This window comes from Chanos chanos, chromosome 15 (genome assembly GCF_902362185.1).
Source record: "Chanos chanos chromosome 15, fChaCha1.1, whole genome shotgun sequence".
Classification (NCBI taxonomy): domain Eukaryota; kingdom Metazoa; phylum Chordata; class Actinopteri; order Gonorynchiformes; family Chanidae; genus Chanos; species Chanos chanos.
In genome coordinates, this window is record NC_044509.1 from 6,835,686 (window position 1) to 6,860,433 (window position 24,748).

Here is a 24,748-nt window from a genome sequence, read left to right on the forward strand (position 1 = left end):
AGCTCACAGCACACCCATAGGAAGGGCATTGTGTATCTCAGTCGTGCAGTCAAAAATCTAGCAAAACATCTATCATACCACCATGCTGCTTAATATCACTTTAAAAAAAATTTTTTTTTTCTTCATATTGTTCTTTATGATTTTCATGTTTTGATGTTTAAAATTGTCAAAATATTTGCATTGTATGACTTTTGTATTTCGGGGGGGGGGGGGGGCTGGTACTTTAAATGAGAGCCCATGCTTAAACCTGTCTTTAACATAAAGGACTTTTTCATTCTCACAAAGGACTGCACTGAACAGAAAACTGAAGCTGACTAAACATGATTCTAATTAAGCTAAATGGAAGAAACCACTTCAAAAGTGTGCAATTTTAAAGTGCCTTTAAAAAATTCAAATCATGTGATAATTTTGAAATGTAGACTGAAAACAAGCACTTTGGTTTGTCTGTGTTTGTGTGCTGTGTGCAGCCACCGCCCTCCAGTGGTGATAATGGAATGGACCCATTGGATGGCTTTTCTCACATGATTTTCTCTTGGAGTGTTCTCAAAGTTCTCAAAGTTCTCAGTTTTCAGTTTTCAGCACACTTTGCTGACGCATCTCCTCTGTGCTGCAGAGCTGACGTAGCGGCCCTCAAGTGTATCTGCTAATTTTCCTAAATCAAAAAAACAACACTCTGTGTTACACCAACCGGGTTTTGGTTTCAGTTTTTAGCTGAATGAGACATTATTCAAGGTTCTGAATTAAACAAGGGAAAATAAAATGAGCACAAATTTCCGCATGATGAACATTTCAAAGAAAAGAGGTATTCTGTCCACTTTACCAAAACATTGTTTTCTTCAGATTCTGAGTTCGATTGAAGGACATTAAAATGTAACAATTAAATATGTCGGATCTGATGTGGCTGTGTTGCAGTGGCTAAATTGGGTTTTATCAACAAGACTCTTGGACAAACCTTAAGTGCTAAAAGTCTTTAATGGGTTACAGAATGGTACACTTCTTTTTGCCCTACATTAAGGGTGTTTTCACATGTAGTCCTTTTTAAACGAACCAAACTCAGTCCTCCTAAAGTGGACCAACAGGAAAGGGACTCAGTTCTTTTTGTGTTCACACGGTGAGTTCATTTGAAAGAGGACTCAGTTCTCTTTCTGGTCCACTTCAGCTCTGATGGGGCCTCAGTCCTCTCTCTGTTCACACTAAAGTTCTTGCTATCATTACCAGCGTGTAGAAGCCCTGAGACGCCGGGAATTTACATTTAATAGATTCCGTGTTCTATTGCTAACGTGTTATTTCTCTTTGTTTTCTCGAGTTCTCGACTTACCAATGTCATTGTCACGAAATAACAAAACTTTGTTTTCTCGATATGACGACATAATTAATTCCAGATCTTGAGAAAACAACTGTTAATTATGAAAAATAATTAGCTAGTGAAAAATAACACATTATCACCAGAAAACAGAATCAAAATTAAAATGTAAACTGATGGCATCCTAGGGCTTCGATACCGGAGGCCTATTCTAGAAAGCAGGTTTAGTGAAAACTAAAAGCTTTTGGCTTCATTCTTCTTGCAAAACAAAGCCATAGGGCTCTTCTGTTAGGAGGTTTACTACTTGCTCTGAGTTAACTAACTCAGACTTTTCACTAAACCCTCCCAAGGTGGTCTCAGTTTGGTTCATTTCAGAGGGGTCTGAGTTTATTTAGGGCATTCACATATATGCAAAAAATGCTGACTAATAACTCCAAATTTGTTTTGAGGGCTGAAAGGAACCAAGTGTGAAAACACCCTAAAATCTACAGACCCATTCTCGGCACTGACAAACAAAATCAACAAAAAGAAACAGACAACAAAGAACAATATGTAAATATAAGTGAAATAAGTGGACAAACGAATTTTGTTTGACTATATTTGCGTCTAAAATACAAAGAGAATGAAAAATGTATGAGACCACTTGATGTTGAAAAACAGTTTAAAAGCTTAAATAACTTTAAAAGCCATTTTCCACTGAAAGATGAACAATTTGAAACGTACTGAAATTATGTACAGGCAAAAAAAAAAAAAAAGTACAGAACTTGTCCCTGTGAGATTAATCAAGCATTTAAGATGATAAAAGACAGAGTTCACAAATTAAGTACGGTTTTAAATACTATATAATGTTATTTCTGGGAAAATTAAATATGTATTACTTCATACTGAAACGACCCCACAGGAAAGGTCTGGACATGACTGAGGAAGTGCATGTCCTCTTCCCTACCATGATGTAAACATTTCTGAGATAAGCAAAAACATCAGTGCAGTACACCACCCATCTCTCTCTCTCTCTCTCTCTCTCTCTCTTAAACTTCATAGATTTCTCTACGCTGAAAATATTACTATAGCTACGAAGTATAGAGACATATTGAGTGTTCAAGAAATGTTTGCTTTTGTCGTCAATTTTTTCCATTCATTGTTTAAAATTTGGTTTTCAAATGGAGATCTAATGTATGTGCTCCGTATGCAATGCGTTATGATGCGCTTAAGTTATTCATTGAAATGTCTATCCTTGTTAAGTACAAAAACTACAGAGAGAGAGAGAGAGAGAGAGAGAGAGAGAGGGAGGGAGAGAGAGAGAGAGAGAGGGAGAGAGAGAGAGAGAGAGGGAGGGAGGGAGGGAGAGAGGGAGATAGAGCAATGAAAAACGGGGTTTTCCCATATCACTGTGGGAAACTGGAAAGCTTTGCACATTAACATGAAATGTCTTAAATGTCTTTTTTTGTCAGCAATGCTGTTCACGCGCACTGCTCTACCTCAGTGCAAGAAAACAAATGTCTCCAACGAGGCTACGTTTTCCCATGAAATCTTTGGAGTGGCAAAAAATTATATCCAAAACCATAACAAACAAACAAATAAACAAAAACAACTTCTTGTTCATGTCACAAACTGATCATGACGGGGGGTCTCAGTGATGGTAGCTGGGATTCCATCGATACCAGGATCTGAAAACAAACAAACAAAAAAAATCTGTCAAATTCCCAACTGTCATAGGGAATGTTACATGTATACGGTATCCTTGTAAAAATAGCATTGTGGTTTTCACAGAAGAATTAAGAGAATCGTGGATTAAACCATATATTGAACAAGAAGCGTTACAAACGCAATTTGTGTCATTCTGAGGTTCAGCTGCTGTTTTAAAGACGGCCGATAAACCCAATCTTATGCTTGCAGACTTTTGGGGGAGAAAAAAGGCTGTATTTTTGTGGAATTACCCTGCAGAGTTGAAGGTCTGGTTGACTCCCTGGGATGTCAGGGGGCTTGAGGCTGAGGACAGGGTGCTTGGAGATGATCCCCGGCTTGGACTGCTGGGTGAGGAGCTTGACGACACTACTGTGACACAAACATCCGGCGCCATGCGAGTCACTTACAATTTTATCCAACAACAACAACAACAAATTTATTTGTAATAGAAGTTTTTGGATTCCAGCAAAAAACATGAGTCGAACTTACCGCCTCCCGAAGCGAGCGGACTGAAAGATCTAGAAGTTGAAGGCTGAAACAGAAAATGAACTTCATTACGAAAGGTGGATAGAACGAGGAAACGCGACTGTCCTGTTCCCAAAAACCTCCAAAATAGCCCTCTCCACACTTCTCCTCTCCTTCAAACGGCCTAAAGCTCTAAACGCGGACGGGTGTGTCAAAGTAAAAATAACAGTCACTCCGTCAGGGGCCCACAAATACTCATCCATTGTTCATAAAGACTACGAGTTAAAGTGAAAGAGAAAAAAGACAATAGAATAAAGCTTCCTCAGAATAATGGATGAGAGCCAGAACGTAGTACCGATGAGGAACATAAGGGAGAACGGTCAACGGTCTTACGCGGAATGAAAAGCAAAAAGCAGACTCACCAGTCTTGCGTTGTAACTGTGGGATTTAACGGGTAATGTAGGCACCGGACTGCAAAATATCCTTTTTTCCTTCTGTCGACGGTTACAAAACCACACGCGAACTACTTCCTTCTCCATGGCCAACTGCTCCGAGATCAGGGTGATCTCTTCCGAATTTGGCTTTGGGTTCTGTAAAGAGCAAAACTTGCTAAGCGTGGTTTTGACAGTGGAATGACACGTGAGAGAGATTTTGCTCATATTTGTACCCTTTTTTTTTTTTTTGCATCTTGCTATTTCACCAGTTATTCCAGGAATAATTCACTTGCCCCAAGTCAATGAAACCTTAATGTGCTGAAATAGATGTAATCTATCTGTTGTACTCGTTGTCTTCAGGTGGTGAGAAATGTTACAATTGATCTCTATTTCCAAATAGTGTTTACACATTATTTTCACTACAGTTATGTACCTAGGTACAGTAAGTAAAAGAGGTGCCCCCCCCCCCCCCCCCAAAAGAAAGAAAAAAAGAAAAGATTTTACGCTTGTACAGTACTAAGACTTCAAGGCGCTTGTGTTTTTTGGAATCGTCAAATAGATGTCATGATTTACACTGGGGCCCTCTGGTGGTGGTAAATGCTTTACAGCCATATACCACCGTTAAATGAAAATTGGTTGTGGTTGTACCCTTCAATTCAATTTTAAATGGGAAAAAAACGCGAATTGTCCAAGCTACCCTTTTGACTCAAGCACTACTGACAATCGATAAATGATAATTTTTACTTTATCCTCCACAGGGGGACAAGGAAATAATTGTGATGACCATCACAGAGAGGGGCTCACTCACGTCCATGAAGCGTTTCTCCAGGGTAAGCTTGATGTTAGTCTCAATACTCGTCCTCTTTTTTCTCTTCCTTCCATAACCTTCCATGATTGGCGGTAAAGTGGCAGGGTTAGCCATCGAATCCGAGGGAGAGTTCTCTGTGGAACAGGAGACGACTCAGTTAAGTGATCCGTAGTTTTGATACGACAGTTTGTTGGTAGGGCAGCCATATCTGATAACTCATTTCTTTCAAGTGTGATGTGACACGGTTGTGCATAAGAAATGGATAGGACTTTCACAACAATAACACAAAGATGACAGATCGTAGGAAATCGCCTAGAAAACGCTTATGTGGGAGGATGCGTGCATTTAACTGTTCCAAAAGACGTTACAGCGACATTTATTTTGCTGTGCCGTGCTACGTGTGTGTCTGTGTATTAATACTGACATGCACAGCCATACAGGCTATATTTTACAGGTCACTTCTTTAATGACTAAAAAACGACGATGAACATTGTCTTTTAAACACAAAAATTATGCTGTCTATAGATTCACGATAAACAGCTGTTTGGACGATGTCAGCATCGGCTGGACATTTATAGTTTTTCCCAAAAATGCTTACTCTGCAGCCATGACGGCAATGTAGTCGTTGAGGATGAAAGACAAATCCCAGATCACACAAAACAAAAGAAAACAATATTTAAACAGTTGACCATAAACGCGCGTTTAGCAAGTTGTTGGGAGTCTCTACCAGGATGACAGGGCCCCTATCCCGCATGACTGGTCTCTGAATGGTTTTATGAGTATGAAAATGATGCAGAAGATATACCCTGGTTATATCAGTCACCTGATTTGATTGCAGATGAACCTTTACGAGACATTGTGGAATGGAACCTGAGACAGCACTTCCCATCAACATAAACTAAACACTGAATGATGAAATGTCTCGTGGAAGAATAATGATGCACCTTTGCAATGGAATGAATCTATCAGAATCTTCTAGAATCTATTCCAATGCTGATCTCGCTTCCTGTGATGGGGGGCAGCTCTCTGTTAAAAGATTTTGTGAGTTTGTGTTTCCCTTATTTTGGAAGCTGCGTGTACATATACGGTACCTGCGTCGCTCAGCCATTTCTCCAGCAGAGGTTTCAGTTTGCACATGTTTTTAAAGCTTAGATTCAGAGCCTCAAATCGTGAGATGGTGGTTTGGCTGAAGTCATTTCCATACAGCTTCCCCATGGCCAGCCCAACGTCGCCCTGTGACAACATCAAAGCCCAGCCTTATTCACGGCTCATCAACCACACAAAGACGACAGACATGTCCAGACACAGATGAAATTGTCTGTTAGCGGAAGGATGTATAATCCCATGTGGATACGTTTCAAAATTATTGAATGGGAAATTCCACTACAAAACGAAGCATTAAAACATAATACGTAGTTTACGGTTTTAGGAACACATTCTTTTCCACGGGGCTGGGAAAGCATGTCGGAAATACGCCGATTTTCGATTGTATCGCGCTTTAACAGACAACCCGTACACAAATAGTTGTTATAAACAGGGCCTGTAAACCCACAGGCTGTGAACAGGTGCTGTCTTTGGGTTTGGTTTGGTTGCGCTAGTACCTGAGTGAAACCCAGTTTGATGCGTCTCTGTTTGAAGGACTTGGCGAATTGTTCGAGCTCCTCCAGGTCATTGGGTTCATCCTGCTGGGAGGGACCAACGTGCTTAGCGACTTGCAAGTGGGACATGTCCAGGTGTCCATCCACAGAGGATCCTGTCAGGCTTGTCCTACCCATAGCCTGCATCAACAAAACCCAAAAATATCACAAAATTATTATTATATTATATTATCAAAACAAACATATCAAATAAAGGAGGGGGGTGCTGATTTGCTATTCTATCATATAAATATTTGCATTCAACAGAAAACCAATACATTTGAATGGATGATTTTGGATCCATCTGAATGATTAACTGAATTATCTCACTACATAAATGCAAAGACATGATTACAGGTCTTATTATGTGTCATTATAAAATGGAAGTGGGCGGGGAGGGGATGGGGTAGAAACAAACAGGAGTCAGTTGTAACATCAACGTTTTCATGATTTAAACTTTTTCCTGAACTTTGAAGGTGCTGTCAGGAGGTACAGACGGCTCTGGGTATCTAACTGTATATATACACCAGCAATACAGGAAAATTCCAAAAAAAAAATCTCAGAACTGAGTGGTCTTACTTTTTGTCCTAATTTGAATGAACCATCTGTTTCTTTGGATGATTTATAGTCTCAGAGAAGAGTAAAAAAAAAAAAACAACAACAACTCAGATTACATTCTCCATACCAGGTTGAACCAGAGCACATGAGGACTCCTACTGTGAGAGTCACAGCATCAGAGCACTGTCATTAGGGCCCTCTACACAGAGGCCTTTCACTCTAAATTACTGTAGTACTGCTATAGAATAGGCTGTACAGCTGTTAGCCCTTATCTTTAGCCCAACAGACCAGGTATTTCTTACATAGGGTAATGTACTCGGTGTAATAAATGTTAAATAAACAATGATAAAGTTTGTTTAACTGTGATCTAATTACCATAGCCTGACGGTTTACCTGAGGTGTGAGAGCCAGGGCGGGTTGGTGCTGTAACAGTCCTGCCTGAGGCTGGGAAGGTAGGGAGAGGAGATTCGACTGGAGCAACGCTACACAAAACAAACCACAAGCGTGTTTGCATTTCGATAAGTACTCCAAGGCACGCAAACATTAAAAAAATATAAATAAATAAATAAAATAAAATATAAAATTCGATATCAAACAGTCACATGTCTTCGGAGCCAACTTATGCAACGTAAAGGAACACGCTGACAAATTATAATCGACACGCTCCAAACTCAAAACGCTCCTCGGAAGAACTTGTCAGTAACGTAGGAAGTAACTCGGCTGTGAAGAAGAGTTTGGCGATAGATTCCGAGGGCGTCTAACGGGACTGGTAGCTTTAGTGTTGGAACTGACCCTGGTGTCCGGTTTGAGCCTGGGACAGGAGGAAGGGCGAGGAGGAGGAGAGGTGAGAGCCGGACATTAGCACCAGCTGAGGAATTTGGTGCAGGGAGGGCAGTTCCTGTGAAAGGGTGACAAGACAACCAGCTCTTACTTACTGCAGTACCTTCCTGTATTATCACTGGACACAGTAATGTCATTAAAATACAACATTACTCCTGTTTATTGTTCAAAACTGCCTTAAAAACTGATTTGTAATGACTTTATGGATGTGAAAGAAGAAATCAACAACTTGAATGTTTTTTTTTTATCCTCTGTATTTTCATAGTATTTCTAGTTTTTGTCACATTGGAAGCAATCGAATAAGGAATAAAATGGAGTGGGCGTACCCCATTCAACTGGCTGGCGGTGACAGGTGATCCCTGAGTCAGGTGACATGTCTTGTGTGTGGAGACGGTGTGGGGAGAGTCATTCAGGTCCTCTGTCTTAATCTAAAACCCAGGTGAAACTGCATTAGTTTTCTCTGATAACATGCTGCACAAAAAAAAAATCTCCTCAAACTCTTAGTCCTAAGATATGTCACAGTGCTTATGAATATGCTTAAAAAGGATATCTTCAACTTGGGCCCTGGGCCATTTTCTCTGAGAAAAGAAGTTCAACTGAAAGCCATTTGAAATGTGATGCTATTTTGTTCTGTGGTGGTGTGTTGTGGCCCTCAGGGGCTCTTCGTATTTGTATGTGCTCCAAGACCAGAAAGGCTGCCAGACCTGTTTAACCAGAGAGAGCCTTTGACAAATATCCCTTTCCCCTGTTTTGGCATCGTAAGTGTGCAAATATTCCCAAAAGTCTTTGGCCTGGATCCTGTACACTGCGCTGAGTGCAGGTCTCTAAACAATCTATCATTGCAATATGTGAACAAAAAAGTCCCATAAAACTGTTGCTTAGCGCACTAGACTGGGTATATGTTTTACATATAACACTAGCCAACAGACAGACTGATGAACTGTAATCTACCAATGGACAGACTGATTAACTGTCAACTAACACTGGAAAGACTGAATAACTGTCAACTAACACTGGAAAGACTGAATAACTGTCAACTACCAATAGACGAAGCGGTTCCGCCTCTTTCTGTTGATAGAGGTGGAATTAATTTGATAGAAATTTGTTAGGAATTAGTTTCCACAGCGCACACAGGCTTGTGTTAAATGACTGATTTCATTTGAGGTAGATTAAGGTTGAAGGGAGATGACTGTTTACAGTGTGAAGGAAAATCATTAATTGCTTGAGTGAGTCATGTCCTGCCCAGTGTTCTGGGTATGTTTACAGTTAGAACATTTGTCTTATACATCTACACTTACTTGTCTGTTGAAGTCAATTCCGTTTGGCTCAATGTCTACAGAAAAAAAAAAAACAACAACAAAAAATACAGATAAACCAAATTTAGCACTCGTGAATATGGAAGCATTTTTTGCTTTTAATATCAGAACCATGTTTTTAAAAACAACATTTTTCTCAGTATATTTATAAAAAACCTGTTAAGCAGTTATCTGAGTAATAGACCATTTATAGCTAATAGGGATCTAACATAAGTAATTACATTTCTAGGCTTTTTAAAAAACTTTTTGATCAAAATTAACCCATAAAGATCCAAGCCCCGCAGTAAAATGGGCATGGTACGGGAATTTAGAGGTTCAAAGGTCGACTCTGGCAGATAATTTTTCTTCATTTGAAATTCAAATGAAGCCTCGGTAAGGCCATGGTGACTCCTGTGCTCGTTCATCCCACAATATGGAAATCTTCCTCCTCCAGAGCTAAACTTCCAGTATGGAAATTATGGCTAAATGCAAATAATCTGGTAACCTAGGCAACCTTTAGAGACCCTAACATTTGAATGTTTACAGAGCCCCAGGTGCACCTCTCTCCCTCTGTCTCTCTCTTTTTCTTTTCTTTCTCTCTGTCTCTCTCTCTCTCTGTTACACACACACACATACACACTTTTAATCACACTGTGATCACCCTTAATCAGAAACTACTTTGGCCTACTGCAATCCACTTCTGAACTCCAAACCACATCTCAGATGAGAAAAAAACATTTTGTGCATTTTTTCATATGAAAGCTACATTTTGAGCTTCAGTCATCTTAAATGTATGTTCAAATCACGCGCTTATTACACGGACCTAAAAGTGTAATCATTTATAATTATTTAACAGTAAACTGCAAATATGAAAAACTCAATTAAATTCATACTGACAAGTGTTGTGTGCTCACCATGAACACAATGAGAAACTGTGTGGTTAAAAAACAAAAACAAACAAACAAAGGAAAAAAAAAAAAAAACCCAGCTAAATGAACGCAGAGGGGAATTGCATGTAAACTGACATTTATGCTCCCTTATCTGTTTTTTGAAGAGGTCACTTCATGGGAATTTTCCCATCAACAGGTGCAAAAACGTAAATGCATTTCGTGTGCAGTTATTGTCTGTTTTCTGCTCTCTCTGAATTGAAGTTCCTCATTTCAGTGGGACGGTTCCGTATGCGCGCAGCCGGAGCGCATTTCTCTATAACCCCGGGCTATATGAGCGCTTCACTGCAAACAACATCCTGGTCAACTCCTTACCCTGCTCCACTCAACGGATCCTAGAGCTCTGAAATGTCTCCGCTGAAGTCGTTTACACATAAAATGCAACACCTGGTGCGTTATTGTAATCAAACAAAAAGAGAGTGTGTGACAGGGATACGCGGTGCTCGTTGTAGAGCGTTAGATGGGCGACGACTGTGGAGTGCCACGCGGTAACGACTCTTGAGTGTTGTGGTTTCGTGTAGACATGCCCGAGAGTATGACGAGTGTGGGAACAAACAAAAAAAAGCTGGATGGTGGCAATTACCAGTAACCACAATTGTATATTCAAGTTTTTTTTCCCCAGTTGAATATATTTGATATATAGGTTGACCAAAGATATTAAATATGTAAAGCAGGATTATGGTGCTCACGTCAACTAAGTTACACAGCCGTAGATGTACTAAGCAGAGTACTAAGCTTAGTGGTAATTACAAAGTGGAGGATTACCAGTACGCTGTGTTAAAAATCGATTATAAAAACAAATGCATTTAAACGTAACTTAAAGCAGATGTAAAATCGACCCAACCTTCACACGCGCTCACAGTGGAACTCTCTCAAATAAACTTTTCTGCTCGTTAGTATCAACTTCTACCTCAGCTACCACTGGTTACAAGAGCCATAAAGCATATCATCAATCAATGTAACACAGACAGCAAAAAAAAAAAAAAAAAAGTCAGCCCTCAATTCAAAAAAAGAAGGGGGAAAAAAAAAGATGACCAGAAAAGATGTGGGGTTTTATTTTTGTTCCACCTATTAGACACTCTGAAGTTTCCAGAACATTCATTTTGAGGATTTTGTAGGTTGAGAGAGAGAGAGAAAAAAAGAAAGAAAATCTAAACGCAGAGAAAAAAAGCATCCTTACCGGTCTGGTCATTCTGAGGTTCTGTGGACTCCACAGTCTCTGTGCTCATCTTAATATCTGTAATGATAAATACGGCTGATTTTCCTACAGGATCGCAACTTTAAGCGGACACAGGGTAATTCATTCCATGCCGCTGCCAGGAAAATGATCTTGAGGTTATTCTAATTTGTCGAACTTTCAAATTGTCCCTCTCTCTCCCTCTCTCTCATGTATAAGCCTTGTTATAATATTCATAAGTTGGAGGGTAAGCCCATTCACCACAATCTCTTGTCTCTCCTCCCTAATCTCTCTTAGTCAAAAACATTTAAATCTAGTCAATATAAAGTCCAAAGACATAATGCAAAACAATATGATCTATCAAATCCATTTCTGGGAGCAATACGCAGACGACAGAAAACAAGCATAGTAACAGAGGTTCAGATACAGAGCAGTTGGATATAATGATATTTTTACTCACCTTGTTGACAGAACGGGTAAGCTGACCGGTTTTTATGTGAATATTTGTCTGTTTCCTTCGTCTTGTCTGGGTGTTGTAAGAGAGAGAGAGAAAAAAAGAGTCGAATTTAGTTTCCTCTAGAATGCTCAGAGAAAGTTTCACATTTACCAAAGTGGGTTAGTAGACAAGTATTCACCTCTTCAGTGTTCCACACAAGCAGATAGACAGACATTTGCATAAGGCCCTTGCAGTGTCCTATCCCCACACTGACTTTTTGCATAAAACAACAATGGGTAGACGGCAAACTTAGAAAAGCGTGTGTGTGTGTGTGTGTGTGTGTGTACACATGACTGGGTACTTATGATGCTTGACTGAAAGGATTCATCAGTGTATATTTTTAAAAGACAGGCCGTGTGCTGTATGTATTAAAACACTTCCAAGTTAACATGACTATCTGTTTATACAGCCATGATAGCATGCTGATAAAGTGTGCGCAACAACCAGTGTTCATTAACTGGTTTGGACAGAGTCAACCGCAACAAAACTCAAGAATGAAAACATTAGAAAAAGGAGAAGAAGAAGAAGAGAACAAACTGAAACAGGCATTACATTATATGCCACTCACCTAAATTCAGTTCGGGCATGACTAAAAATTAGTCACATAAAATGATGAGTAACTGGAGAAAAAAAAAAAACATGGGGTAGATGTTATAGAATGATATCACAGCATTAAAACAGAATAATCAGCTTTATGTCAGCCACGAAAATCTTCTGGAGTCACTCAGTGGTCCCCGTGTGACCACAGACAAACGTATTGTTAAAGATGTGTTCGAGAGCTCTGTTAACGGTAAATTACATTATACCTTCTGAATATAAAACGCAAACGCAATTTAAAGTGCTTGTTTTTGTATTTTTATATTTGAAATATCTAACATATACATTATTATCTTCTGCAGACATGCCTGTAAAGTCACTGTAAAGTCATCTTTCCACTGTATCCATTTCAACAGTTTGTGTGCATAAGAATGTTCTGTACATGTGCTCTTCTGAAAGATAGATAATATTACTGTATGTGTTTGCAAGCTTAGGTCAATTTAATGTTTTCTTTTTGCTATTGTTCACAAAATAGAATTCCTGAGCGTCCTTTTCGGAAAAGAAAGACCATTTTAAGAAGTTTTTAAGAACGGATTCTGAACTTTTTTTTTTTTTTTTGACTTGTTTCATCTTCACAAACACCACATTTCAACCGCGTGTCAGACAGTTAGTTGAAGCAGGTAGAACAGAACAACATGAGCTGTAACTAGCTTACCTCAAGACAAACACTGACACCATCTCTGGTTTCTGATATCTTGTCAACATGGATCAATGCAAATGCTCACTCGCTTTTTATGAATCAGGTTAATCGTGAATACGAAACTGAAATGTCTCAGTTTTTACAAGCTTGTTACGAGATGTTTGAAACGGACATTCCCTCGAACTGACTTTGTCTGAGTGCCTGAGTTTCCTGGCAGATGTCACTAGGACCAATTTCTGAGGAAAATGCTCGATAAAAATTTTTTATTCAAATGAAATGCGCTCAGTTTCCTCAGAAACCCCAGGTTCATTGTTGGTTCAAGCAAGACATGATGGGATAAGCACATATGATTCATTCATGATTTATTCAACTGTCTTATTGGCTGGAAAACAATTGGCTGTTGAAGGCCAGATGAAGGAAACTAAGTCATTAGTTTTCTTGCCCACTCTTTTTACACAGTAAGCTATGCATGAGTATCTTGACTTACCACCAAAACCGTGATACCTTCAATTATATCTGTAAGCCTGTGTACTTTGGGTCATGACATTACTAAACCCAGTTTCATATCTGCCAAGATATCAGGCCCCATCATTAGTAGTTCTATACTAAATGAACACTAAGTTAAGTTAAGTTTATTTTTTAAGTTTCAGTGATTGCACACACACTGTGAACAGTGAGCAGTGAATTTGTCCTCTGCATTTAACCCATGCAACACACCAGTAGTGAACAGGACCAGACACAGGAGCAGTGGGCAGCCTCCTTGGTGAGCGCCCGGGGAGCATTCGGGTAAAGTGCCTTGCTCAAGGGCACACAGCCTTGGATGTTGGGTCTGGGAATCGAACCAGCAACCCTCCAGTCACAAGCCCGGTTCTCTACCCTTTAGACCACGGCTTCCACCAGGGGGCAGCATTCAAGACTAAGTTACACAGACCGAATGAAAACAGTACATTCCAAGTCATAGTTTAGTCCTCATCCACATCATCTTCAACAAACATTTAAATGGCACAACACCCCTCTTATGGGGGAAAAAAATATAAATATTCATAGATCTTAGATTTTCATGGTTTAGCAGGGAATTAAGAGAACGGTTATGTAGAGTTGATACAATGACAACTCAAACATGTCCCCTCCTCCATTTTCTTAATTCTTTTATATTCACTGACATCAGGTTAAGCAGTGACCGTGCGATGCATATTTAGCTGTTCATTATCCCCTCCCCAGACAAAACAACAGTGCAGACAGTTACAAGTTTATTTACATGAATGTAAGAAATTAGTTGTACAAAAATAGTTTAGTCATTTACATGTTAATTCTTATATTTGGTTTATGGTAATCATAGTGTTTCATAGAGGTAAAAACTTTATGGCAAGTACAGAAACGTACTGGTTTGTACATTTACAGTGCTGTCTTTTAATGTTTCACAAATGTACAATACAGACCCAGTGTCATAGTACAAACAATACTGTATTAAAATAATTTCAAAGTATGCACCATATAATAGCATGATCCCAAATTTTACATTTCTAAGATAAAATGAGGAGGTAAACATTAGCTGTTTCTTTTGTTTAGCTGCGACTGGTGTTTGTCTTCCTTAGTGGTGCAAAGTAACCGACCTGACACCGTGACCAACCTGAGTAATTCTTTCCAGACGGATGATAGTAATACTGTAAAAACAGACAAATCCATGATAACAATAAATCAATACCTCAGTCATTTATGCATATGCATTAGGAGAAATGAAACAAAGACTGATAAATCACAAAATTAAGGACAAATGAAAAGCTTTTTTTTTTTAAACTGTAAAATTAATTTCTGTATCTTAAGACATAAAAAGAATGGTTCAAATCACTCTCTTTCACTCTCTCTGTTTCTATTCACAGCACTAAATAATGGCATGAATAGCCCAGTTAAGAGGGTGTCTCTTCTTCAGTGCAGTTATCACAAAACTGTCAGTCATTCCCCAAAATCAGCCTTTTACAATCTGACACACAGACAAGACACCAAACTGAACATTACCATCCATTTTAGCAGGGTAATTGAAATGCAAATGGAAATTAGCCATGGTTATAAGACGAGCAACTTTCCCTGTGCGCTGAAGTTTTGGCATCAATTGAATACATTAGGAATAAACAGACAGCAGTGAAAACATCCACAGACAATCTCATACCAGGCACTGTAGCCCTTCTGTTACTCAGTATAACATTTTCTCTGCTAGCTTTGCTAGCAAACGCATGTACTGTAAATCCACAATTTAAATTGTTTGGAAAGCGAAAACCAAAGACAACAATTGTATGTGACACAGAGCCGCATACTTAACTTAGATTTCTGAAAAGGCCATGGCTTCATACTTTACTGTAGGTTAGTTAACTGTAAGAGAATATCAGCCAAGCTGCGAGATCATTTTGTATTTGTGCTCCTACTTGATTTAGGACCCGAAAAAAAAAAAAAATCCTGATGAAAGTCAAGGGGAGCTGATCAACAGCTAGCAAAAATTTGAGAAATGTGTTTGAAATGAGAGAAATCTGAAGTGTGTTGGGTGATCTCAAAACGCACGAAATCTCATTGTCAGTTGGGCGTCTGTCAACAATACACAAAATCACTGCGTTAAAATGACAGAATCTCTGTACACAAAACACAATCAAGGGTTAAAAAGATTTGGAAGAATTTGGATAAGTGTAAAAAAAACAAAAACAAAAAGGTTCTGGGCAGGACGCTAGGGTAAATAGTCATGAGGAAACATGGAAACATGGGAAGGAAACAAAGGTGTCTCCGGGCAAAGCTTAACCTACAACATTTAAGGTCACATAACTTCCCGTCCTGGGGCCAGTCTAAAGTGACACCTGGCAAGTGAAGTCAAAATATCCCTCACCTGGGATGGTGGGCTTTTCAATGGAAAACTATTTAAATATCTTAGTAAGAGTCTAACAAGGTAGTCAGAAATATGACAATTAAAACCCATCTGATGTTGGATACCTGATGTTTGTAAAAGAAAGAGGTCAGAGTAGTTACAATCCTTAACGTATCAACGCTTAACGTAATTAAGCACTCGGTGATGAAAACCACAGGAAAAAAAATACATCTACCTGCCCCACAATTCACATTCTCAATTCCCGAAAAAGCAACGAGCTTATGTTGTCTGTTAGAAAAGAGCAGAAAATATCCACCCCTCTACTTTAACTCCTTCCTGAAAGCCAGGTGTTAGAACATCTCTTGAAAAGTAGCCCAAGGTGAGAAAGTTTCCACAATCCACTAAATTTTTTACATGAAAACACCATACATCCAGCCCATAATCAATATCCCAGGACTCCTGATCCACTCACTTCACGTGAAGGCACAGAGGAAAATTTCCTCATAATCTCCTCTTGCTGGGCTTTCACAAATATCCGTCACCACCCCGGATTTACGAGTCTTCATCCCAAAGACAGAGTTGCTTGTGTGGGGTGTAGAAGTTAAATCGAAACCCCTTGCTGCAGCTCTTGATTCCACACTTGTATGGCCTTGATCCCTGGCCGCGACAGTACTTAAGCAGGCAGGGATACCACTCCAGACTTAGCTGGTAACTGCAGGCACAAGGTTTCCATGGATCTTCTGTAGAAGAACAGTCCTGCAGGCCAGGCGTGCCAGGCTTTTGGGTCAGCACCTCGAACATGGAGCCGTCCACGCCTACACAGACAAAAAAAAAAAAAAAAAAAAAAACACACACACACAAAAAACACAGGGTTTCACCAGCTCGCCAAACCCAAACAGCAACGAAGAATGAATAACTATCTCACGAAATGGACAGACTGAAATTTTTCAACAGCACAGAGTTGATCAGATTTCAACATATTGAAATGCGATGCAAAACTGAACCAGTTACGATCAAGTACATTTTCAGATGGCTACGCAGGGTTATCAACTGTTATAAAACTCTTATTTGGCAAGAACGATGAAAAACACCAAAGCGTTTTATATTTGGCATCGGACAGCTCTCGCCTGCGTGAATGCTGGATAATATAGACGTGTCTGAAGGGACAATAACCAATGTCTAGCCAGTGCTTGAGGTCATCCTGACGGGTGTAGACCAGGTCCTGGGCCTCTCGACATACGTTGTGAATGTGAGAGCTGAGGTGTCCGGCCCTGGTCAGGTTCACGGCCACGTTCATGCTCAGCTCCTCCACCCCGCGCCTCTCCTCCGCAGCGCGAACCAAGTGGGCATTTTTCTGGAACATTCCAGATAGAACTTCCCAGTTACTAGAGCACAGTTTCGGGGATCGCATCACTGTATTATAGTATAATTGACTGGTGTCAGAGCCAATCATAACACGACATAACATGATAATGTACGAGCAGCTCCATGAAAAGTACACAACTGTTGGTTACAAAATGGAGAACAGATGTAGATGGAGAACACTTAAGCAAGTTTGGACAAACCCTGTGAAGAAATTGTGAGAGCACTGATAACCGTTGAGTCTTAACCTCACTTTTTGGCTGTAAGAATATTCTAAAATATTCTAACAATATTGGTCCCATTTTGAGTGTATGCAGCGTTGAAATTTTGGCCTAAAGTTGAATGAGGTGAAATGAAAACTGGGCTCTGTCTAAAAAAGCTGTTTGACGCGGTTGATTACGTGTGATTTTTTATTAAATTATTTTCTTGTTATAAAATTGCTAGGAAGAATTGATGATACATGTTATCTTCTGTGTGCTTACCTGCCTGAGTCTGGCCATGGCTTCAGTGGGGATAATCTCTCTGTGATCCAACCAGGTGATAAAACACAGAGCCTGGTATTGGGTCTGTCCACGCTCCGGCTCCCCAAGAACAAACGCTCGAAAGATTTTCACATGCTGTAAACACACAGAGCAAAACACAGGGGGGGGTCCTACAGATAATCTGTTAACTAACAACAGTAATCAGCACAGTTAGAGCGCCGAGTGCAGTCTGCAAATATCACTACTGCAAAATCACTCCGGTACACACACAATATCAAACAGATAAGAGTGGACGTGGCCACTACTGTTCCTTTTTATTTTCTTTTTTTTTTTTCCTTCTTCTTCCAACTTTGGTCATCTAGATATTCTCTGCTTTCTGTCAGGCTTGCAAGATGCGTACATCTAAATGAAATGCAGCCCCAAAAGCCGTAAAAATTCCTCCACAACAAGATGGATTTCTGACTAAAAGACTTACAGTCATACAGTTTGACCCCCCTCCCCCCCCCCCCCCCCCCCCCCCCCCCCCCCCCCCCCCCCAATGAGTCTCCCCTCCACAGTGGATCATCTGATTCATTTTCCAACAGAACAAATGATCAAGAGGCCTTTCTTTGACTGTAACAATGGTCCTTTTATTTTTCCCTTCGCTACATCACTAGTAGCCCCTCAGGCATGTATGCTGAGGCGTACAGAGGCAGGGCTGTGAAAACAGTTCTCATCTGGCCTGGCTAATCACAGCCTAACGCAATTTTCTTTGCATATTCAGACTATAAACTACCCCAGAGTACCACACAACAGCGATGAGAGAGACAGAGAGAGAGAGATAGAGGGAGAGAGTGAAATTGAGACTCAAGTGTGGAGACAGTTAATGGCTAAAAGCTAATGCTAAACCTGTGGGGTTACAGGGTGGTCAGGAGACGTGGGCCGTTCCAAGAAAAGCCTCACTCAGGACACACCCCCACAAAGAGAAAGTGTGCGGGTGGCTCGCCTAAAAAACTCCTTAAGTGTCTGACTGGCTGCGGCATCAGACATTACGGGGCCGCAAGGGACAAGATTAGAAGTTGGGTCAAGCTGTGACTGATGTAAGTATGCTGTTACAATAAGAACCTGTGTGTTCTCAAACAGCCCAGAGATACACTTGGAAATGAAGATTTCAAATATAAAAAAATTTTCAAACAAACTAAAAAACTGACCCACACTATTACTGTGGAGTACCTTAAACTAACAGTGTTACCGCCTTCAATCAACTAAGAAATACCTAAAGAAGTTAATTTGTCCTTATCTTTCCCCATTAGAATACCTGTAATGCTGTAAAAGTATGCAGTATAATTTTAAGTTGCACTTTCATTTCAGCAAAACCCCCCCCCAAAAAACCCCATTGCTTTGATAGGGTAGGGTATAATGTTGAAGAGCTTGGGACGTGTTCTCCTGAAGACGGTTGGGCAGGAGGTAGTGTTTGTGTTTGCTGTAGGAGCGAATCAGTGGAGGATATCTCTCAATCTGCCATGGCCCTGCATGTCTCCAGCTCCATGGTCCTTTCATAGCGGGCTGCGTTTGCATGGTACATAACTCTCGCTGACAGACAAAGCTTCACCAGACTGCACTGATGACAAAACCTGCACTCCTGCCAAAACGTTCAGCTAAGCTTCCCCTAACGTCACATGACCTCAAAAATGGTACCGAACTGACATTTGATCTGAGATTAAAAAAAAAAAAGAGAGAAGGTGACGGGAAAGCTGGTCTTTTCGAAAAAGGGAGAAACTGTTCAATGTAGGAAAAGGAATCACTGTTGTGTTTTAAGTATTAAGTGCCATTGGCAATCTTATGACAAAGTTTCACAGGATCAAGGGCACGTTAGGGTGTTCAGTGATGTGAACAGGCGGGTATCTAATAGAAATCTTTAGTGTGCTTCCACTCTTCCATGTCCTTCAAAAACAGGGAGCGAATTCAAATACAGGGATAAATGTCTTTAATTTATACACTGCATGCTGACAGCCGCTCATAGAACATGAGAAAAGATTCCACTTGTTCCACAGTTTTTTTTTAAGATGAGCAAAGCTGAGTAAAAGTTGACACCGTTAAGTTAATAAACGCAATGATCCTTTCAGCAAACAGTCAAACACGTTCATGCATTTGCTTATTACAAGGAACACATGGTGTTTCTGAGGTGTAGTCCATGCTACCTTAAAACAGTCACACCCTCAGGCACCTGTTAGTATACGTACGCTTTCATGAACAATTATAGAGGAACTTTCTGGAAATATCAGCTGAGAACGAAACGCTGCTTTTTGAGAGGGACAAATCTGCAGTCCGCAAAGACTCATCCATACACTCATACATTGAATGATGTGTTGAATATGCATGCCTTTAAAAGGAGGTGAGAGAATTTGATCTTGTGCCACTAATAAAGGAAACAGTATACCACTCTGCAGTCCTGAGCAGACTAAAACAGATATGCAGGAACAGCCTACTCTGACCTTTTTTAACTTAGGTGTGCCTGACCCAGATTAAAACTCAACACAGAAGAGTTATTTAACCCACAACCAATGTCTTCCTTACATATCCTGGAGATCCACAGAAACTGACACATTTCTACTCTAACTAGACATTGCTATGTGTGATCAAATTGAACAATGAGTAGCGGATCAGACACATCAGGTGTGCTGATCTTAAAATGGTACAAATACGGAGCTTTGAAACACTTAACCGAAGAACAAATTTATTACTCCGTCAGTTCAGGGACAACCCTAACATGCTGTTCTTAAATGTTATGAGGTACTGGCTGAAAGAAAGGAAATTCTGGAAGTTCTCAAGCCAACCCTGTTGCCTGTCACATGCCCCGATGGCATAAATTGTTGTTGAATGTTTCCTACCCTGTTAGGTCCATCCATAGATTCCTAAAACTATTTCCTCAGTATGGCTTGGCTCTGTGCTGCAGTTCCTCTTTGGCAGCTGGCTGTCAGACTGCAGCCAACTTTCCATAAGTGTTGAAAGGAGAAGATTGAAAGCACATGGAAGCAAGAAGAACTCCAAATTGAGTTGGTCTGAGCAGATGAAAAAATGCTCTATGTCTATATGCAGTTTACGGCGGTTTGGATGGTAACTAGATCTGGTTGGCTTTGAAACGCCTCTGTGAATTGCAGCAAATATAGACGTGTAGAGATATAGAGATTGTAGCAAATGTAGATCTCGGAGAGGAAAGCACTGTTCGTGTGTCCCACAATAATCAAATCACCGACTGCGTACCCGAATCCGCTCTCGACCGCACGTTGCTTTTTTCATAGACTTGTAAATCGATTAGGATTCCTAACTGTCTGCCAATATGATTCGTTAGTTCCACAGTAACGGCACGATCATAACTGTGGAAAGTTAGGTACAGTTACAAATACATTCGGTAAATTTACAGATAAGAAATGCAGGAATGACAGTTGTCGCATTTGTTTAGGAACACTTACCACTTGAAAGATCAAGAGTAAATTTAGGTGTGTAAGAACACATACAAAAAGTAGAGGGCATACGCTTTCCAACTGCTTGCTAACTCAGTGTGTAATGCAAATTAGTCTTCTTTATTACCATAATCTAGTTAATGTATTCTTTGCAACACACTTCACCCTTGAGATTGTTTTGACAGCTGTAGCAGTAGTTGATTATGAGTTGTGTGGGGGAGGATAAAACTGCGACAACTCGACACAATTACCAGTATTATTAAAGCGGATAAAAGATACATTCAGCCGGAATATTCAATGTTGCAATCTACGAGGTAGAAGCGACTGAATCGTTTATTTCTCATTTGTTCGAAATAAAGATAAACTATTGACTTCAGGCTAGAGGTTGATATCGAGTGAATGTCACCAAAATATTGTAGTGACACTTTGTATACTTACCCGCTGGAAATCAGCCAAGAATGTGATTAGAGTCCCATCTCTTTGCTTGAATTCCAATGTGATTGTGTCCCTTTGGCTATCTGCTTGCAATAATTCCTCAGTTATTTGACCATCATTTAAGCGAACTAACACTTTCAAATCCGAACAGACACTTAACGATAAGCAGAGTGTGACAATTACAAACTGAGTTTTGAGTGAAGCTGGCACGATCTCCCTCGCGTACATCACAAAAACACACGGGAAAATTACTTCCAACGCATGTATTACAAAAACAGGGCATATCTTCCCGATCAAACTCAGTTCAAAACAAACACGATGACACGTTCATAAGGACCGCTGTCTGTCGTAAACCCAAAACGATTAGAAGCTTTCTTCTTGCCAACGCGCTCCATCCTCACAAGACACAAATCATCTAAATACTTTATACTTCAGCATACGACACAATGGTCGTCTAACATGCCTGCTTAGACTTTTCCCTCCTTCAAGAAATTCCACGGTGGAGAGGAGGTCTGCTTTTTGTTCACGAGACAGCAATCATCCAAACCCCCGTCACTTCCTTCGAAGTTGTTCAACTTGGCTGCGGGTGCTTCAGATTCTCAGTTCTTCACGGGGGACAGAGGACAGCTCTTAAAGAAATATCGCGGTAGGGAAGGAGCAAGAAAAAAAGAAGAAAGAAAAACATGGCATCCACAAGCAACCATCACCCCCGCCCAAACTTTGCACTACCTTCCCACTAGAAGTGCACGTCTTAAACCGGTAACGTAGGCTATTTGACATAAAACGAAAAAGTCCACCTTGGCTTTGAACGAAAATACAGCGGAGTCCTTTGCATTTAATACGTTTAACGGTGTACCTTTGCACAAAGCAGCAGCCTGTCTTTTGTTCTCAGATGAAACCATACATTTCCCACTTTCTACATTAGGGCAACAAAAGGATGTCTTAATACTATGGAATGATGCTATTTCTCCCAGCTGTGGTTTGGATGATGGTCTGGCCAGCTAACATCCAAAGAAACTGACCTGTTTGCTTTCACTGAAGGGAACTGAATGTAAGGTGTGTTTTGAAAGGATTTTTTGTGCTATACACCAAGATGGCTAACTTCCCTTTGCATTTCGAAGTAAAACTCTTTATATATCAGCAGCACCTTCCTGTATATAACCATTAGACATTTTTACAGATCAGCAGTGAACTTTTGGACAGGCAGGCCCATGAGGATCAGACCTTAAGGACAGGTATGAATCAGTACACCTTACGCTTACACTTTTTTGGTGCGCAAAACAGAAATATTCATTTATTTTCAAGTTTTACTTTTCCTTCTTCTTCAGCAAGCTTCCACTGAGAGCACACATACAAAATATCAAATGTCTAAATGCCTTCCAGAGCAATAAATGAGAAGGAATCTCACACACACACACACGTACAGCCGACACACATTACTCTTAGTAACAATGACATCTTACTCTTTAAGGGTGAAGAGTCAAGTCTGACTGGGGTGACAGGGATCCAGATGACTTATAAACCCAGACGGGGCCTCTCAGTTTGGGTAATGCTGGACAGAATGGGCCCCTCTGCCACCTATTGTGCCAGTAATTTACAGTGTCTGGGGTTGTTAGGGATGGCGGTATGGGAGATGAGGAGTGTGTGTTCAGACGTGGTACCTTAAAACATTAAAAGATTATTTGCGGGAAAAGAAAAATGATTTGTTTGGAAAAACTAACTAACTAAATGTATAAATAAATAAAAAGAGACAAAAAAAAAGTTCACCAATCTATGTGTATTTCCAAGCTTTGTTTATTCACGATTATATCTTAACAATCATACTGAATTATACACAATTCACAATTATATTAAAAAACCAACCTAATAACAGACTCATTGAGTCATTGGGAGAGTGACGGTAGCTAACATCAGCACATCCTTTGATCAAACAAAAACCCCACAGAGCCCAGTATCTGGCAGCTTTGCTGACATTAATGTCTTTTGTATACAGGCAGTTTTGAACCTCTGACATTGATCAGTTAGAACAGGCTATGCATGCATACAGCAATGTGCATGACAATCACCTACTGGCAATCATTACCACCAAAATACTGCAGAAAGCAGTAATATGACGTCTGTGCAGGAACTTTTGGTAGCTTACTTATTCTCAGGAATTCAGAGTTTGTGACCTCAGTTAGCTGCTGAGGCAGAGTATAAGGATACCATTACCTATGCTGTAAGCTAGGATGCCCTCTTTGCACCCTAGACTCTGCAAAGTTGTAAAAAAAAAAAACAAAAAAAAACAAAAAACGTGTAACCCGTTTACAAGAAGAGCATTTGTAAGATGTGGGGAAAGGACAATTCACTTTGTGTACTTCCTGTTTCCTGATGCACAATAAGTTAGATTCAAACATGAAACCACCAGTAAATGCCGATTTTTCTTGCCACAAAATCAATGCAGTCAAAATTAAAATTGAACAACTCCAATATCTTACTACCTGTAATTGTGATTATTATTACCCCTAGAGTCTTGATTAGGTGAATATAGTACATAAAACTCTGACTAACTTTTTTCATATGATTGCAAAATTCTGTTTCTGGCATTTCAACCATTTAGATGACCAAAAAATAATACAAAATTCAATACCTATTCATGACATTGGGTAACCAAACTAGTGTCATTTACAGGTCCATTTTCACTAAGACCTTAGAGACGGTGCCTGATCTGGTGACAGAACTTTGTGTGCGAACATTAGCCAGTGGGGAAGAGATGATGTTTGTTTCTCCTGATTGGATGGGGAATTATCTCCATAAGGTAAAATCTTGATAAATTGGCTGCTTTCACCACAGTTCCTGGAATCTTTTCCATGGTAAGCTACACCCTTAGGCAACTGGCATTGATCATAATTCCTTTCTTGGCATCTCTTTGCTTCTACAGGCTTTTTTTTTCTGAACTCCATTTTGATCTGGATATCCAAAGACAGTCAGATAATGGAGATAAACAGGGTTGTTATTCTGTGGGCCAGCAAAGCTTTAAAGTGTGTGTACGTGTGTGTGTGTGTGTGTGTGTGTGTTCTTGTTCCATCAGGTTTTTGATAGTGCAGACTGAGTGCTCGGATTCTCTCTTGGCTTGAGGAATGTACAGACTGCTCTTGACATGTGTACAAGTTGTAGTCCACTAAAAACCCCTTGAAAGCCTCCGAAATGAGTAGAGGTCCTTTACCGGAGACCATCCTCTTCAAGAATGCCATTACCATTTGAATAAGTCCACAACCACTTTTTAGCAGGGCCAGTCTCTCAGACAAAGGCAGTT

The 24,748-nt window shown here is 40.1% G+C and overlaps 2 protein-coding genes across 3 annotated transcripts; both read right to left on the bottom strand.

Annotated features, from left to right (window-relative positions):
* Window positions 1-2,933: 2,933 nt before the first annotated feature.
* pou2f3 (POU class 2 homeobox 3) lies at window positions 2,934-11,202 on the bottom strand. 2 transcript variants are annotated; one of them, XM_030792879.1, is made up of 12 exons: window positions 11,154-11,202; window positions 9,030-9,064; window positions 8,058-8,159; window positions 7,684-7,789; window positions 7,285-7,373; window positions 6,298-6,474; window positions 5,788-5,929; window positions 4,697-4,830; window positions 3,877-4,044; window positions 3,479-3,521; window positions 3,241-3,355; window positions 2,934-2,970 (listed from the first exon to the last, which is right to left on the bottom strand). In XM_030792879.1, the coding sequence occupies exons 1-12, from the start codon at window positions 11,200-11,202 to the stop codon at window positions 2,934-2,936; spliced, it is 1,197 nt and encodes a 398-aa protein (XP_030648739.1). The 2 variants fall into 2 exon arrangements, with proteins under 2 accessions (XP_030648739.1, XP_030648738.1); XM_030792878.1 differs by having other exon boundaries at window positions 7,285-7,376; window positions 7,681-7,789.
* A 5,081-nt stretch (window positions 11,203-16,283) lies between these two features.
* Window positions 16,284-21,681, bottom strand: oafb (OAF homolog b (Drosophila)). The gene is made up of 4 exons (XM_030793128.1): window positions 21,457-21,681; window positions 17,576-17,710; window positions 16,905-17,085; window positions 16,284-16,546 (listed from the first exon to the last, which is right to left on the bottom strand). Exons 1-4 carry the CDS (start codon window positions 21,679-21,681, stop codon window positions 16,284-16,286), a joined length of 804 nt encoding a protein of 267 aa, XP_030648988.1.
* Window positions 21,682-24,748: the final 3,067 nt, after the last annotated feature.